Below are 18,828 nucleotides of genomic sequence, written 5' to 3'. Positions count from 1 at the left end.
GGTGAGATAACCTATACCCCTTGTATGTCGGTAAATGTAATAAATGTGATAACCTATACCCCTTGTGTGTCGGTAAATGTAATAAATGTGATAACCTATACCCCTTGTATGTCGGTAAATGAGATAAATGTGATAACCCTTGAATGTCATCCTGGAATTTGGCCATTCTCTCATAAAAACTAGCATGCTGTATTGCCGCCATCTTGCCATCTGCGCATGCGCAGATCAGGATCGGATAGACTAAGATACATTGATGAGATTTATCGCCACGCCGGGCTGCCCCCAACATTTCCTTCTGTCACTCCAGAAACACAGGCCGAGGACCGCGAACTTGTTTTCCACTGGAATGCCTCAGATTTGCTACACTTTTTTGTGCTGTCTGTAGCGCCGGTAGGGTTTTTTGAGGGGCCTTACAGACGGCTCCAGCCTGTTAGTGGCGCAAGCTAATTTTATTTATGGTGGCTGGCGTGATGTATGACTTGCTTGGCCCATGCTGCCTCCCGGTGCTCCTCTTGACCGAAGTTGCTGAAGTTAAGGTTGATTGAAGATCCGGACAGCATGCCAAGTGCCTTCCCACCCCTCAACTTAGCCACAGCCTCTTTGACTTCAACCAGAGAGGATGAACTTTTGTCAATGGGTGGGTCAGCATCCACCACTTGTAACCCAGCAACTGGAAGCTGCCGACGTGGAGAGTCCACCATGTACAGCTGCTCAAAGTTCTCAGCCCAACGTGCCCTCTGCCCATTCATGTAAGACACGAGGCAGCCGTCAGCTGTTCGGATAGTGCTCACCTAATAAGAGGGAGACTTGGGCGGAGCATCTTCACGGCTCGATAAGCAGGTCGGGGGTCATTCGCATTTAAATGGCCCTCGACTTCCTCAACGAGACTCTGACATACCTCTCCTTGTCTCTCCTCAGGAGAGCTCTAGTCCTACGCGACAGAGCCCTGTATTGGTCCCTTCCCAGCAAGTCTGGCAGCGCGACTCTCCTCAATATTATCCAACGTCTCCACCGAGGCAAAGGCACTCCTAGATCTCAGGCTCTCCAGTGCACTCCTCGGCATCTTGCAGAGTCTTACGTTTGAAGGTATTCCACAGTTCTACAGGGTCTTCCAGGGTGCTGAGCACATCGAACCGATTTGAGACCGTCACTGCATACTCCTGAGCACATGCCAGGTCCTTCAGCCTCTCGAGATGGAACACAGTAGTGTTGCATCTCGAGATTCTGACCTAACATGAAGCTTGAGTGTTGCAACAACAATCCTATGGTCAGTTGCAAAGAACGCAGCACTCCGGTAAACCCTGCAGTTCTGAAGGATCCTCCAACAGTATTTACGAGAATGTGTTCTATCTCCTCAGCTACTCCTCCGGCATCGCTATATCAAGTCCAGCGGTGCAGCTCTGGTCTCTGGTACCAGGAACCCGCAATTCTCAACTTTCCGGATTTTGCAAAATTCAGGAGGAGAGCTGTTGATGTTCCTGGTCCATTTGCGGAAATGAGTTCCTGTACCCACTGTGGTAAGCCTTCCCTCCAACCGGCAACGTCGTAGTAGTGCTACTCAAGTGTTGTTGTGAATAAACGATGTTCGTCGTGTTCGGCTGTGAGTGGCGGAGAGGTTCACTGCTATTCAGGAAGTGTAAGGGAGGCTTTATCCATAATTAAGAGGTGAAAATAAATGTAGCATGTGTATGTAACACATGTTAAACCAAGATATCACTACAAAATAATAACACCAGAGAGAAGACGAGGCGGATTATCTAGAGTCGAGACTTTGATGTTCCGCTCCTTCATCAGCATTCACGTGTGAACGTGTGCACTCTCTCTCTCTCTCTCTCTCTCTCTCTCTCTCTCTCTCTCTCTCTCTCTCTCTCTCTCTCTCTCTCTCTCTTTCTCGATGGTGGAGGGAACCAGAGGGAGAGGAAGACCGAAACTGGAAATCTGATATAATTTTCTCACTTTCTAAGAAATCCGGCCGCCTGTTTTTAACCAGTCTCTCACATATCTTCGCAACCACACTAGTGAGTGATACCGGTCTGTAATTTAATGGGTCCGCTCTCTTGCCTCCCTTAAAAATCAGTACCGTACTATGTTTGCTCTCTTCCAATCTTGTGGTACCTTTTCTTCACTCAGAGAGGCACTCATTATGGAGTGCAGTTTCTTTGCAACTTGATCACTACATTCTTTCAAGATCCACCCTGATACTCCATCCGGCCCCGTCGCCTTTCTTACATCCAATTTGTTCAAACTTTCTTTGACCTCCTGCGCCGTTAACTGAATCTTTTGCATAACCCTTCCTTTTTCCTGGCCCGGGGGTTGTACAAATTCTTCTTTTGTAAAATTCTATGGAAGCTGTTATTCATCACCTCTGCCATCTTTGCTGGGTCCTCATATGTGGTTTCATCCATTTTCAGTTTATCGATTTTTTCTCTGTTCTTTAATTTGCCGTTCACACGTCTATAAAATAGTTTGGGTAGGTCTTTTCACTTGTCGATTATATCTTTTTCATATTTCCTTTTTTCTTCTCTTCTAATCTTTGTATATTCATTCCTTGCTTGTTTGAAATCGTTCCACGAGTTAATTCTTCTTCGTCTCCTCCATCCCTTCCAAGCTTCCTCTTTTCTCTTTCTAACTATCTCGGATCTCTTGTTAAACCACTCCTTTTTACCAACATCCTTTTTGGCTACCTTGGGGACATATCTATTTTCGGTTTCCTTGTATAGCTTTAAAAACTCCTCCCACTTATCCTGTGTTCTCTTGGCTTTGAACAGCCCACTCCAATTTGCATTTTCAAAAAAGGTTTTCATGCTAACAAAGTCACAGTAGTTGCTTCTCCCAATTTTGTGATTTTCTTTTCGGTCAATCGTTTTCTTTTCTGATACTTCAAATTCTAGAACCTTATGGTCACTCTTCGCTATTGGACAATCTACGTTAAGATTTTATATTATTTCCGGCGCCTTACTAAATATATACCAGGTCTAGTCTTGATGCCTCACCTTCTTTCCCGAATCTGGTATGTTCCTTGATCCACTGAGTCAGCACATGTTCCACTGCCAGTTGCAGTAGTCTTCCTCCCACGACTCGTCTGCTCCCGTCTCCCAATCCTCCCATTCCACCTCCATGCAGTTGAAATCACCCATTATAAGTATTCTCTCACACGCCCTCAACATTTCATCCTTGCAACTCACCGTCTCTTGTATCATTTGTTTATATTCCCGCAACCCCATACGCTTGTTCATGGGGGCACATACCCTACTACATAATGCCTCCTTCTTCCTTCAGCACCCACAATTTTCACTTTCAACACCTCTGTCAAGTCTTCACCCTCAATTACCTCCTCCACCCTAATGCCTTTTTTAACCATCAACATCACACCTCCTCCCTGTTTTATCTTTCTGTCTCTCCTCCATATGTTGTTTGCACCTTCTCCAATCCCCACCACCTCAATTGAGTCACAACTTAGTTTCCGTCAGCCCCACAATATCAGGTTCTTTGTCTCTCAAATAGTCGTTAACTCTATCTACGATGAAACTATTCCATTAATATTCGTATATGTCACTTTCCACCCTTTCTCCTTTTCTGTTAGTTTTATTCCCTTCTTCCTCTCGACCCTATGAGCTACTCTCTCACTTTCATATCCATTACTCTCCAAAAAAACCTCCCTCTTCTCTTCTTGCGATCTCTTCTCATTTAAATCACGAACCTCACCTCTAAAGGCGGCTTTACACCTGGCAATTCGCGGCTGGCAATACAGGCGCGGCAGCATTTTTGGTCTGGGTCTGGGTCTGGGAGCTCTTCTCGCGGCAAGTTCTCTGCAGCTGAGCGTGTCCGTCTTGTATTGCCGACTGGCGGCCAGGTAAACAACATGTCGGCGCCAATAAAACAAGAAATGACAGATGCAGATAACAAGATTTGGAGCCGGGAGGCCGAGGTGGCATTGCTAGAGGAAGTGAGACAGCATCGTCACTTGTGGGACCCACAAAATAAGCTGTACAAGAAGCAGAGTCTGCGCAAAACAACTTTTGAGAGAGTGGCAGCAACATTGCAGGAAATGTTTATCTCTTTGCGAGATATCGAAGGTTATTATATAACGGTATTATATAATCACACTATGTAATACCTGGGGGTTGGGATGGCATGTTCCTCCCTTCTCCTTTGTTGTTAAATGCAACAATAAACAATCAATCAATCAATCAATACTACTTATGATAAAACTCGTTTACCTAAAGTATTTCTACAATATTAGGCTGATGGACCAAACTCATTGTGGTTTTAAGATATGGTAGTAGCCTTTTGGGGTGTCTGGGGTGAATTCATGCCCTTGCATTTACTAGCAGTTTACGTCTTGATGCTCCCGGCGGCTCCTCCCACGTGTGAAGGTACTTTCTCCCGAGAGCACCCAGCCGGTCTAGCCGCTAGATCGTCGCGGGTGTATTGCCGGCCAGGAATTGCCACGTGTAAAGTGTGTGTGTGTGTGTGTGTGTGTGTGTGTGTGTGTGTGTGTGTGTGTGTGTGTACTTCACCACGACCTGATCACGTGTTGGACTCGTAATCGCCAACAGCAGGTACCCTCCCGACATGAGCAAGTGCTCTTTATCGTCGATCTATGGGTACTGCCAGGACCTCACACACCACACACCCCATCCCCTTTGCTCAAGGGGGGATAGTAACCACTCCTAGTCAACGGAAAGAATCCGGCCTGAGCGGGCTCAAACTGCCGCCCTGTCAGACCGTGAAGCCTGGCACTGTGTGTGTGTGTGTGTGTGTGTGTGTGTGTGTGTGTGTGTGTGTGTGTGTGTGTGTATTTCATTCATAACACCCTGATCACGAGTCTCTCTCTCTCTCTCTCTCTCTCTCTCTCTCTCTCTCTCTCTCTCTCTCTCTCTCACACACACACACAGAGAGAGAGAGAGAGAGCAACTTCAGCTGGCCGTGCAATAAGCTGGGGAGCCTTACTGCACCCACACCTCACTATCACCTGTCATCCTCGTCCATGTAGCTATCCAGTCTACTCAAACCAAGCTACCGTCGCTGCACTAACTATGTGATTGCATAGTCTATTCCATTCCATTCCAGAGAGAGAGAGAGAGAGAGAGAGAGAGAGGCGGGCCACACTTGCCATGGAGGTGGGCGGAGCTTGAGAGCCAGCCGGCAAATCAGCGAGGAGTGCGGCGCGGGGCTAGAAAACTTCGTAAATATATAAAGGATGTATAAAGGAATTGTACTGTACCGTATTCATGCCCTGCCTGTGATTCTTCTGTCTCTTCCCTCCTGCAGGATAATGTCTGAGGGCGGCTGTCGGGGCGACGTGGCAATGAGGGTGATCGCGAAAGTCCACAGGCCGGGGGTCACGCCGGAGGAGATGGTGGTCGGCTACAACGATTGGTCCAAGAACTACGAGGAGAGAGAGAGAGAGAGAGAGAGAGAGAGAGAGAGAGAGAGAGAGAGAGAGATGCCTTCGGTACCAAGAGCCTACTCAGAATCATGGGGTATCGCTGGAATGATTTTGCGTTAAACCGGCGACAACTCCTTGAGGTCTGGGAGTGAAGTGATGCGGCCCTGGGGTACCCACCTGTAATCACCGCTTCCCCGTCCCTTAGATGATCTGGAAAGGCGGGGACCGTGGCCCCGCCATCACGCTGGAGGAGGCGCTGCGTTGGGTACCCCCGGAGCGGCGAGCTAAGGCCAGGGTGCTGGACGTGGCCGCTGGGACGGGCTGCGTGGGCCGCGAACTCCACCAGGAAGGCTTCAGGTGGGTGCCGCAGGCCCGCAGACAGGAGATGTCCGGTCACCATGCTTAAATATCCTCCAGTCCACTCCTCCTGCCTGCCAGTGCCTCAGCCTCAACACGAGTCTAACGCCAAGAGATGAAGATGATGTGTTGGAAATTACAGCTTGTGTAGAGGCAGGGGCGCTGGGTGGGAACTGGGAGCAGGCAGGAGCGGCATTACTATAGTCCATCAACTCTAACTTAAAATTGAGTCCTGTGACTTGGCCCGGGGAAACCCCATTGTTTACAGATCTAGCGATGACCTGCGCATGACGTTTTGTCTCACTGTTAGTCTGTAAGTTATCTATTTATGGAATTTACATACATTCATAATACGACTGCGTGGTGTTATGAATGGCTTGGGATAGAGGATTGATTGATTGATTGATATAGAGTTTCTTTTATGGCGCCGCAACATCTTGGTCATATGGCACCGGAGTAATAAAATGGAAGGCAAATAATTAAAATAATCTAAGGGTGATAAAAGTTATTAGGAAGATAGTTTTGAAATGGTCCATTCAGATATAGCACTAGTTTAAAATATAATAAAATGTTTCTTAAAAATGTATTAGTGAAATACAAAGAACTTTCTATAAAGAGACCCTACAAGAGATGGAGGATGCCCATCTCCTGCAGATACCCCATGACGTCATGTCCAGGGGTGAACGCCTTTTCACCCAGCATTAGGGAAAGGGAAAAATTGCCATGTACATCACGACACCGGGAGAGGTACTGCTCTCGCAGATCCCGCAGACTGGGGCACTCGACCTGGGATTAGAGGGAAAGACAACGACTCAGTAAACCTTCCATATCACTTGGCAACGTGGCTGATGCAACTTTGCCGCCTGACGGACCTTGGCAACAGGCGTCAGGCCGCATCATTCAACGTTACGCCGCAATGGACAAATGAAGTAGATCTCAATCTTGCGCCCTGCGCAGCCATGCATAGAGAGAGAGAGAGAGAGAGAGAGAGAGAGAGAGAGAGAGAGAGAGAGAGAGAGAGAGAGATAGCCACCCTCTCTGAGGAGAGTAATGGAGTGATGTGGCACCAGCGCGGTCTCGTGGGGAATCCTTGTGTCGCGCCCAAGGGCTCAAGTTAAAATCGATGGGCTATACTATGTTAGGAATTAGGCCAGTTAACCGGGGGACTAGACAAATTAACTATTTCCCTTATGGAACTAGTCTTGGGCCGAGAGTTCAAGCCAACTATGAGTATCGTCTGAGCTCAAATAAGCCTTGGATGGTACTTGAATACTTCGGTCATCGGCTCCCAAACCGAGACAGAATCAACTTATTCACTGCCTGAAGACTAACCACATTTACCATGAAAGGAATAACAATAGTGAAGTGTTTCCTTTCACGAAATAGTAACTAATTGTTCTTGCTGAATTAAAATTAAAGGGCAAGGATAATTTAACTTATGGAAACAGAGAGGAAAGCCACGCCATCTGGCGAGAGAAATACAAAATATCGCTTCAGACCCACGTGGTTGGTTTTCTCTCACTCCATCACCGGCCTTCACAAAGTAAAGACCAAGGCACTGCAGCCCACCCATTAACTCGGACGCAGTGTGCCTTCTATTAACTGACTGAGGGATACTACACCCGGCAACGAGACTTCAGAGACAACAATATCTTTTGAAACCCGCTTCTCAGCTAAGTGCCCCCAGCAGTTATTTGAGACAGATAGATTTTACTACACGGATCCGGTAGGATTATTATTTGTTCGGCTGTCTGGAGTTGCTTGTTGGATACCTTCACCACCTAAATGCTGGTAAGCACTTGTTTGTTTGGGATTGTCTGACGGGTGTGTTATTCACTTTGCGAGTGACCTAACTGTTGGGTAGGGTAAATTTACTGATTCCCAACAACTACTACTACTGCTATAACTTCTACTACTACTACTACTACAACTACTACAGCCGCTCCCACAGGCACATAGACGCTGTGGACCCGTCGGAGGGCATGATGAAGCAGCGGGAGACTGGCATCTATACCAACGACTTCCTGGAGTTTATCGGCAGCGGACACTCCACCGTGCCCAAAGGTATTAGTATTTTTTTTTTTACATCAAAGGACACGGCTCAAGGGCAACAAAAAGAGTACAAAAAAAAGCCTGCTACTCGCCGCTCCCATAAAAGATAAAAGTAAAGAGTAGACAAAATAGAGGTCAATTTCGAGAGGAGAGGTGTCTTGATACACTCTTCTTGAAATATGTCAAGTCATAGGCAGGGGGAAATACAGACGAAGGAAGGTTGTTCCAGAGTTTACCTCTTGCATAAGGGTTTTGGATAGTATAGGGATGAGCATGAGTAGAAAGTCGTGTGCAGCGGGGCCGCGGGAGGGACGGAGGCATGCAGTTAGCAAGTTCAGAAGAGCAGTCATCCTGAAGATATCGATAGAAGATAGAAAAGAGGCAACATAGCGGCGGAATTTAATTAAGAGGTAGAAGGTTGTCAGTAAGAGGAGGAGAACTGATGAGACGAAGAGCCTTAGACTTCACTCTGTCCAGGAGAGCTGTGTGAGTGGAATTATTTTTATTGTTGTTGTTTCATATGTAAAGATTAATATAATTATTTTTTTTTTACATCTCTCTCTCTCTCTCTCTCTCTCTCTCTCTCTCTCTCTCTCTCTCTCTCTCAGACACATACGACCTGGTGGTCACCTCGGGCGGTATGGACGAAGGTCACATCTCACACAGTGGCCTCGACGACGTTGTGCGCGTCGCAAAGAACGGTGAGTGAGTAAGTGAGGCTGCGTGCCTGCGTGCGTGCGTGCGTGCGTGAGTGAGTGAGTGAGTGAGTTTGAAAGTGATTTTAAAAAAAAGGAGACAGCTCAATGGCACAAAAAAAAACAATAATAAAAAAAAAAGCCCGCTACTCGCTGCTCCTGAGAAAAAGAAAATCAAAAGAGGTGGCCGAAAGAGAGGTTAATTTCGGGAGGAGAGGTGTCCTGATACCCTCCTATTGAAAGAGTTCAAGTCGTAGGCAGGAGGAAATACAGATGAAGGAAGATTGCTCCAGAGTTTACCAGCGTGAGGGATGAAAGAGTGAAGATGCTGGTTAAATCTTGCACAAGGGGTTTGGACAGTATAGGGATGAACATGAGTAGAAAGTCGTGTGCAGCAGGGCCGCGGGAGGGAAGGAGGCATTCAGTTAGCAAGTTCAGAAGAGCAGTCAGCGTGAAAATAGCGATAGAAGATAAAAAGAGAGGCAACATCGCGACGGAATTTAAGAGGTAGAAAACTATCAGTTGGAAGAGGAGAGCTGATGAGACGAAGAGCCTTAGACTTCGCGCTGTCCAGAAAAGGTGTGAGTGGAGCACCCTCCCCCCCACACGTGAGATGCATACTCCATACGAGGGCGGACAAGGCCCCTGTATATGGACAGCAACTGTGCGGGGGAGAAGAACTGGATGAGACGATACAGAACGCCCAACCTCGAGGAAGCTGATTTAGCGAGAGTGGAAATATGAAGTTTCCAGTTGAGATTTTGAGTTAAGAATAGACCGAGGATATTTAGTGTTGAAGAAGGTGACAACTGAGTGTTGTTGAAGAATAGCGGATAGGTGTTTGGAAGATTGTGTCGAGTTGATAGGTGGGGAAATTGAGTTTTTGAGGCATTGAAGGACACAAGGTTTCTTCTACCCCAATCGGAAATGATTGCAAGGTGTGAGGTTAAGCTGCCTCCAGTCTGGAGTCGTGTGTGAAGTTGAATAATGCAGAGTGGAGTCGTCGGCGTATGAGTGGACAGGACAGTTTGTTATTGAAAGAAGATCACTGATGAATAACAAGAAGAGAGTGGCTGATAGGACAGAGGCCTTTGGAACACAACTGTTGATAGGTTTAGGGGAAGAACAGTGACCGTCTACCACCGCAGAGATACAACGGCCGGAAAGGAAACTGGAGATAAAGGAACAGAGAGAGGGATTGAATCTGAAAGAGGGCAGTTTAGAAAGTAAAGACTTGTGCCAGACTCTATCGAAGGTTTTCGATATGTCTAGCGCAACTGAGAAAGTTTCACCGAAATGGCTAAAAGAGGATGACCAAGAGTCAGTTAAGAGAGCAAGAAGATCGCCAGTAGAACGCCCATTGCAGAACCCATACTGGCGATCAGATAGAAGGTTGGAAGTGGAAAGGTGCTTTTGAATCTTCCGGTTAAGGATTGATTCAAAACCTTTAGATATACATGAAAGTAAAGCTATAGGGCGGTAGTTTGAGGGATTGGAACGGTCACCCTTCTTAGGCACAGGCTGTACAAAGGCATACTTCCAACAGGAAGGATAGGTAGATATTGATAGGCAGAGACGAAAGAGTTTGACCAGGCAGGGTGTCAGCACGGAAGCATAGTTTTTAAGGACAATAAGAGACTCCATCAGGTCCATAAGCCTTCTGAGAGTTGAGGCCAGAGAGGGCATAGAAAACATCATTTGGAAGAATCTTAATAACGGGCATAAAGGAGTCAGAGGGGGGGTGAGTAGGTGGAATATGCCCAGAATCGTCCAGGGTGGAGTTCTTACAGAAAGTTTGAGCCTTAGAGACAAATGAGACGGCAGTGCTGCCGTCAGGGTTAAGGAAAAGAGGGAAAGAGTAAGAAGTGAAATTGAGGAGACATTTTGGCTAGATGCCAGAAGTCACGAGAAGAATTAGAAGAAGCAAGGTGTTGACATTTTCTATTGATTAAAGCAGTTTTGGTAAGTCAGAGAATAGATTTGGCCCGATTCCGGGCTGAAATTTAAAAGCCATAGTTAGCGGGAGTTCGAAGGCTCTGGAACTTTTTGTGAGCTGCCTCTCTATCTTTAATAGCACGAGAACAAGCACGATTAAACCAAGGATTTTTAGTATGAGGAGTAAAAAAAGAACGTGGAATGTATGCCTCCATTCCAGAGACAATCACCTCTGAGATGCGCTGGGCACACACAGAGGGGTCTCTCCTGGAGGCAGTAATCATTCCACGGGAAATCGGAAAAGTACATCCTCAGGTTGTAACGGTGTAACGCTTGGTTGCGGGGACTTGCGGGCGTGAAGGGAAACTCTTGCTGTCTTAGAAGAAATATATTCTTAACCTAAGATACAGCGTAGCATGGGTGAGAGAGACGAGACGCTAGGTGTGTGGTGCGAGCTCTCTCGAAGGAGTGACGAGTTTCAGAGTGGAAAATAATGAAGTTACAATTGGTCACGTATGTCAAGGTGACCTCTAAGCTTGATGAAATGCTTTGTATACAAACTGAGATGGTAAACACTGACAGCTGACATTCCTACAAGGTGGCGTGATCTATCTGTCGTGGATTTTTTCCATTGGTATTGCATGCCTAATCCGTGGTGATAATAAGTAATAATAATAATAATACATTGATATACTACAATTATAACACTGCTCGGTCACCTACCGCTGATCGCGACCTCGCGACACCCCCCAAAAAATCTAATTAGTAGTGGACCCGAAATAGTGTGAACATGTTGAGCAGACTGCTTATGGGACAAGTATATGAAAACAATGGCTAAGCAGGAATACTCGTGTAGTAATGACATAAATAATGAGAGGTAACACCAGCGGGTGCGACATAAATCAGAGAAATAATCTCTAAATGGAGAAACATAAAGACACAAGTATCTGTAGTTAATAAGTGGCCTAGTGACATAACATGAAATGCTCATCCAGATTCCAAAAAATAAGAAGAACAACAACAATAGGTGGGAACATAGTACAATGTTAAGGTACAGGAGCAGGAGAAATGACAGATTTCTTGCCTTTGTCTTAGGTGAGAAAAAAAAAAACTTCCTAGCCAGTGGCTTCCCTGCATCCTGTCGCCTTGTCTGAACCACCAAATAATCGTGCAGGACAGAGTTCCTCCTAATAAGGTAGCACATGACGACGAGACTGACGAACATCAGAAACATTGGCACAAAAATTCCAGGGTACAAGTAGGTGAGGTGCAAGTATTCAGGCAGCGTTTCCTCCAGGGTTTCTGCAAACTCTGTTTCGTTTGCGAAAGATAATGAATTAAGGGATTAGTCACATAAGAGATGCTGGAGAAGTGAATGTTATCGAGAGACCGCAGAGGAAACACTCGATGGGAAATATTGGCCGTGAACACCAGACGGATCCGGGACGGGTACGTTATGTTAGTGGAGCGGATATAGCATGCTTCCGCTATGGCATAGTGACCAGTAACCCGTTGATAAGTGGTACCCTCCGGGCAGATGACTGATACATAGAAGCAGGGCCGGATTTGCCAATAGGCAACATAGGCCATTGGCCTAGGGCCCACTGGTAACTGAGGGCCCACTGGGGTCCTGGGGACTTAAGTTGTGGTGGCCCAATGGTCGAGAGAGAGAGAGAGAGAGAGAGAGAGAGAGAGAGAGAGAGAGAGAGAGAGAGAGAGAGAGAGAGAGAGAGAGAGAGAGAGAGAGAATAATGTTCGTTAACCTTCAGCACCTTGACCAAAATCCACATTCATCAACTTTTGTGTGTCATATTCATTCCACAAAAATTAAATTTACTGACTCACAATGCAGGTTGCTCTTTTGAAACTGCCGCAGTCACCAGACTCGTACTGTGTGTGGCAGGGTTGCCATGTTTGTCCTTTTAAGGACAGTCTGTCCTTTTTTGAGCCTGTTTGTCCTTAAGTTTTCTTGAAAAAGGACAGTCAAAATCTCTCACACACACACACACAAACCACACACACAATATATATATATATATATATATATATATATATATATATATATATATATATATATATATATATATATATATATATATATATATATGACAAAAAGAAATGTATCACTCGAACTCTATTTTCATGTTATATTTTCGTGATGACTAACATTTGTGCTTTCCTAAGGCGATAAAATAGTACTTAGAAACAAAACACATATAAATAAATGCTTTTGAGATCTCGGAGCAGTCATTCGAAGTTCTGTTTTGTGCGAAATGCAGAGACCGTTAACGATTTTTTTTTTCGCACATACGTACTGTTATAATTTTCATCCCTATTCACACATTCGCTTATTGAGAAAAAAGGTTGATTGGTCTCTTCCTACACTACTATGAGGTTTAAATAGGCAAGGAAAGGCTTTAATATCCTCAAAAGCTGTGTTGAAATTATAGCTACTTCTATTGCTGGTGTTAGTCTGTTTAAATTTCCCGCCTTTTTGCACGCAGCGTTTGTAAAATAATAAAAACCTCACTGAACTCGCCACTTGTTGAATAAATGATCGTTGAAAAGCAAATGTTGTTGAGAAAATTAACTAGGGAAAAAAAAACTGCTTAAGAGACACCCACTTGAAGACAAACAAAAGAAATATTACAATTTTTACAGAGACGCATTTAGAAACAAAACATGACACTGAAAATAGAGAAAGAAATAGTTACGTCGAGAAAATAGCTTAGAAAATAAAGAATATGGTACAGTGACATGACAAAATACGAGTGTGTAAAGGATGACCAAACATTTTTTATAAGGACTCTTAGAAACAAAACATGGCCCAAAAAATGGAAAAAATAACAATAACATCGAGAAATAGGTTAGAAATAAAGGATGTAGTAGAGTGACATGACAAATTACGAGTATATAAAGGATGACCAAACATTTTTCACAAGGACACTCTTAGAAGCAAAAGGAAACCAACGAAAATGCCTAAAAAAATTATATACACAAAATATGCCATAAAAGGAATAATAAACCCCAGAAAAGGCAAGATCAAGAGAATGTAGATGAAATTAGAAGCTTCACGGCGGCCATTACGGGAACCAGGACGAAGCAGGAGGTACGCACGGGAGACATTTTTCCCTCTAATTCAGGTACGCGGCATTTACACTACATCACAGGTAGCCAGAGTAATTAAACAGATCACCAGGTACACTTCACCACTAACATTTCCCCGGTGAGACTCTTAGTAGTGGGGTTATGAGGGTGAGAACTGAGCCGGCGTGCAACATGGCGGCGCACTGTTCCTGAAGGCGTTAATCATTATTCCATTTGTATCCCTTTATGGCGGTTCTGTGTGAGTGTTACTGGTGTGTACGTGTAGCTTGTAGTCCCTAGTATGTGTGTGTGGCGTATGGGTGTCCTGTGATGTTTGAAAGTGTGTTAAAATAAGGATTAGCGGTGAGGATGCTGAGGACAAAAACAGCACACCATGGTAACGCGCCCCCAGTGTATACCCGGTCTCATTCATCACAATTAACTGTCATTAGGTAGATTTAAGCATTCTTGACCGAACATTGGGGGATTAAAATAAGGTATATATAGCGGTAAGGATGCTGAGGGGGACAAAACACAGCATGGTAACGCGCCTCCAGTGTATTCCCGGCTGCTCATTCCTCACAAGTAACTGTTTTCAGATAGTTTAAAGCGTTTTAGACCCACAGGCGAACGGTTTGGAAGTAAAGTTAAATATTTAGTGTAACGAAGGGGAGGGGGACAAAGCACACCATGGTAACGCGCCCCCAGTGTATTCCCGGTGGCTCATTCCTCATAATTTACTGATTTTACATAGTTTTTAGCATTTTAGACTCAAAGGTGAACGTTGTGGAATTAAAGTTAAATATTTAGTCTAACGGTTTTTCGTGTTGACTGTGAAAGCGTCCGTGTGTGTGTGTGTGTGTGTGTGTGTGTGTGTGTGTGTGTGTGTGTGTGTTGTAAAGATGCCATACACATTAGCATGATTTTTAAAGGTAGTAAGTTACGTAATATTTTGGTTATTCTAGTTTTTTTTTTTTGGGGGGGAGGGGCAGTGAAGGTACCCCCCACTGTGTGTTCCCCCCTCCCCTCTCCCCCGACCCCCTTGTTCTAAGTGAGGTGTGTGTCTCAAAACCTTGCAGAACACTTATTAGCTCAAAGAAAGTAAAGGAAAAGTAAGTTAAGTCATTTGTTTAACTTCATTTTTTTTCGCATTTATCTCTCAGAAGGTTAAGTGGTTCTTGATATGCTGCCAATCATTTCCAGCCATTGCCTCAGCCACTCCTGTGTCCAGCACCTCCATATCCTCTTCTCTCTGTTCCCTTTGTTGCTCTTCTTTGCACCTCTGTCTTAAGTTTTCTCTTTACTGTACTGTCTAATTTTTGTCAGTTTGTTTAAGGTTCTGTTTTTGTTTCTCTCTCTCTCTCTCTCTCTCTCTCTCTCTCTCTCTCTCTCTCTCTCTCTCTATTGTATATATACAATGCCCCTGCATTGTTCCACTGCCTACACGTAACACGGCCCCATCAAACCTCGATAACAGAACTAGCCCTGCATTTAACCCTCTCAAGGTGGGAGTTAAGCTGAGTATGTAAATATATACAAAAGCATTGTGCAATGAAACGAAATTGCAATATGCAGCCAGAATAGAGTGCCAGAATACCGTTTTCTTTCATTAGGATAGGTAGTCGTTTTCTTTTATTATTTTTAACACAAGCTCTACGATCTGCAGATCAACATCGTTTGATAGCCTTAATTGTCATTAGATCTGCTTCGTTTATCTTCATGTCCATATCATGTTCTTTATGCATAACCAAAAAATGTTTCTAGGGGTGTTTCCTGGGGTGTATACTGTATATGTTGTCCTAGCACGCTTCCTTTGTCTTGAAAAAAATGCAAACAAACCACCAAAAATCTGATGCCAAATTGATATCTTACACTGAACTAATTTATCCTTACAGAATATTCTTGGAGATTCTCAGGACTGGAGAAAAGTGGAGATAGATTATGTCGTCCCTGAAGGAATATATGAGTGGCTCACAAAAGAGAAAGTTAAAAGAAAGAAAAGCTGAACAACTGCTGTCATTTCCAAAGCTGACCACCTTTTTTAAACCACAAGGAGATTCAGAGCCTAGTACCAGTGACGGTAAACTCCCAGGTGATGATATAACAGATGTTCACTTTTGTGATAAAGATGACGATGCAAGGTCAGCTGAGTCAAAACCACAGCTATTGAGTGAATCAGCAATAGAAGTATTAGTACCACCTGTGACTGAAGCTTCACCCAGTTCATCTCAGTTGACTGATAAGAATAATTCTATGGAACAAGATGTTAATGTTGATTTGTGTGTGTCGAGTGATCCAGCTGACTGGCAGGTAATTGATGATAAAGTGATTGAATATTTAGTAAATCATCCTCTTAAGCAAAATTGTGAACAAGATCAAGGTGACTTTTCAAAATCTGCAAGAAGTGTAAGTGTGGGTGAAAAGGAAAGAGTTCGGTATGTACCCAAATTCTTGTTTACTCGTAAATTGGCAAATGGTGAAAACATTAAAAGGGAATGGCTTGTGTATTCTCCACAAACTGGTGATGTATTTTGTGTTCCATGCAAGCTGTTCAGCAAGCAAGTCTCATTATTTACAAGTGGGTTTAGTGACTGGAAAAACTGCCAGCGTAGAGTTGCTGAACATGAAAGTAGTAAAGATCATAAAAAGTCCGTTATTGCTTGGGGCATAAGGGCAGTTGCAGCAAGGCGAATTGATTCCACTTTGGCTTTGCAAGTAGATGCAGAGAGAAAATACTGGAGAGAGGTTCTGTTGCGCATGACTAAAACACTAAAATTTTTAACTTCAAGAGGTCTTCCTCTCAGAGGTAGTGATGAAAGAATTGGCTCTAACAACAATGGTAATTACCTTGGAGTATTAGAACTCATATCAAAATTTGACCCTCTTCTTGCACAGCATCTGGATGTGTACGGTGCTGTAGGTAGTGGAAACACTTCATATCTCTCAAAGACTACTTCTGATGACATGATCAATCTGATGGCTGAAGAAATTCACTCAGTTATCATAAGGGAAGCAAAACAAGCAAAATATTATTCAATTAGTGTCGATTCAACCCCAGATGTTAGTCACACTGACCAGCTTACATTCATAGTTCGATATGTAAAACCTGATGGTAAACCCGTTGAGCGATTTCTGAGGTTCATAGACATACATGACCATGGTTCAGCGAGCATAGCCTCAACTGTTTTACAAATAATCGAGGATGTTGGTCTTGATTTGGGTGACATGAGAGGCCAGAGTTATGACAATGCTGCCAATATGTCAGGCATTTACACTGGTCTCCAAGCCAGAATAAAGGCTAGGAATCCCCTGGCATATTATGTCCCTTGTGCTGGTCATTCCTTAAAACTTGTTGGAACATCAGCTAGCAGCAGTTGCCCAGGGTCGGCTTCATATTTCAGTTTTTTGCAAGCCTTATATAACTTCTTCTCAGCCTCCACATATAGATGGGATCACTTGAAAGCTGCACTACCCACCGAAGGAATTGTAGTGAAATCCCTGTCAGATACTCGCTGGAGTGCAAGGGCTGATGCTGTTAAAGCAGTGTATTTACATTACGATGAGATAAAGTCAGCACTGGAGAACATATGTTCTGACAGCAGACAAACTGTGGCTACAAAGCTTGAAGGTGAAGGTCTCAGGAAACAAATGGAATCATTTGAAACAGCACTTCTTACTGTAATATGGTACAAGATTTTAACAAGGTTTAATGCAACCAGCTTATCACTTCAGAAAGTTGAGACCGACCTTCTGTCAATTGTGAAACTGTATGAGAGTTTAATCTCCTTTATCTCTGAAATGAGACAGGGTCAGTTTGATGAAATAGAAGATCAGGCTAGGACTTTTGCTGATCCTGTCTACATAGATACAACAAAAAGAGCAAAAAAGAGAAAAAGATTCTTTGATGAATCAGTTGGGAATGAAACCCATCTTGATCCACGTCAGAAGTTCAAGGTGGACAACTTCTACACAATATTAGACCGCCTTAGGAATGAATTAGAGCATAGAGTGAATGCCTATTCAGAATTAAAGAAGCTATTTAGCTTCTTAACAGAGTATGACAGTATGAAGTATGATGACCTCAAAGCTCAACTGGAGCTCCTTGTCAGTACCTATTCGAGTGACCTGGAAGCATCTATTTTAGATGAATTTCTGCAGTTTAAAGACATTTTGTCCTCTGAATCTGACAGGTCAGTGACAAACATTTCCACTTTGCTGAGGTCCAAAGATGGTGTTTTGACAGCTGCCTTTCCAAACATTAGTATCTTGTTGAGAATTTTCCTTACCATCCCCATTACAAACTGTCAGGGAGAGAGGTCTTTTTCTACTCTATCTAGGGTAAAAAATCACGTAAGATCAACTATGGGACAGACCAGACTAAACTCACTTTCACTACTATGCATTGAATCTGACCTCTTACAATCCCTTGACACAAACAGTATCATTGACAAATTTGCCTTGGAAAAAAGCAGAAAAAAGTCATTCTGAACTGCACATAGTTGTGCTTAAAAATTTATTTTTCTTCATTTTCGTTTCAGTGTGCAACATGTATGTAGGCCTACTACATATGGAACCTGATTCACTTTGATGTACTTTTGATGTACTTGATATAGAACTTCATTTACTTTTAATCAGATACAGCTATGCTGCACCTGATTTGGAACTAATTTTATTAGAAACTATTAATGTGTTATGTTTTACTGTAATTCTTAGTGTAAAATGCATTCTGGTTCAGTTTAACTGTATTTTTCCATTATACCTCTGTTTAAGAACAGGTTCTGCACAAAATAAAATTATATATATATATATATATATATATATATATATATATATATATATATATATATATATATATATATATATATATATATATATATATATATATATATTGGCGAGGGGGAGGCCCCCTGATGAGATTTGGCCTAGGGCCCACAAGCAAGTAAATCCGGCCCTGCATAGAAGGACTGAGGAAAATAGAAATATTGCAGACCCTGAAAGTTCTTATGGAAAACAGGTGTTGGTGGTAGTTGCTTGTAAGGGCACAGGGAAAGAGCGTCAGACGCGTTCCCTCGGGTGAGGGCGATATCGCACACTCCTCCCCGACCGGTAGGAAGGCTATAAGAGACGCAGTGCAATAGAATCGCCTGAAGACCGTTTCCTTGCAATATTGCAAGAGTGAGTTGCTACCCGTTGAATACAGAGCGAAATCCTCCGCGATTAAGAAAAGAGACGGGTACGTGTCCAGGGCTAACACACTGTCCTTGGCGGAAAAAGGAAATGGAACAATTTCATGGACCTCAAACACGTCCG

General features: G+C 43.8%; 1 protein-coding gene across 10 annotated transcripts in view; it reads left to right on the top strand.

The window, feature by feature from the left end:
- LOC127002471 (uncharacterized) overlaps positions 1-18,828 on the top strand; it is a 139,814-nt gene that overhangs the window by 100,673 nt on the left and 20,313 nt on the right. For 3 of the 10 annotated variants that reach the window (XM_050868456.1, XM_050868457.1, XM_050868455.1), the window contains one exon: positions 8,410-8,502. The exons of 5 other annotated variants lie outside the window; for them this stretch is intronic. In XM_050868456.1, coding sequence (XP_050724413.1) covers positions 8,410-8,502 — 93 coding nt within the window. Of the gene's footprint in view, positions 1-7,700; positions 7,814-8,409; positions 8,503-18,828 lie in introns of all 10 variants that reach the window. 2 more of the 10 variants (XM_050868458.1, XM_050868465.1) reach the window with 2 other exon arrangements.

The sequence above is a fragment of the Eriocheir sinensis genome, chromosome 23, assembly GCF_024679095.1.
Source record: "Eriocheir sinensis breed Jianghai 21 chromosome 23, ASM2467909v1, whole genome shotgun sequence".
Taxonomy (NCBI): domain Eukaryota; kingdom Metazoa; phylum Arthropoda; class Malacostraca; order Decapoda; family Varunidae; genus Eriocheir; species Eriocheir sinensis.
This window is presented reverse-complemented; position numbering and strand designations above follow the sequence as displayed.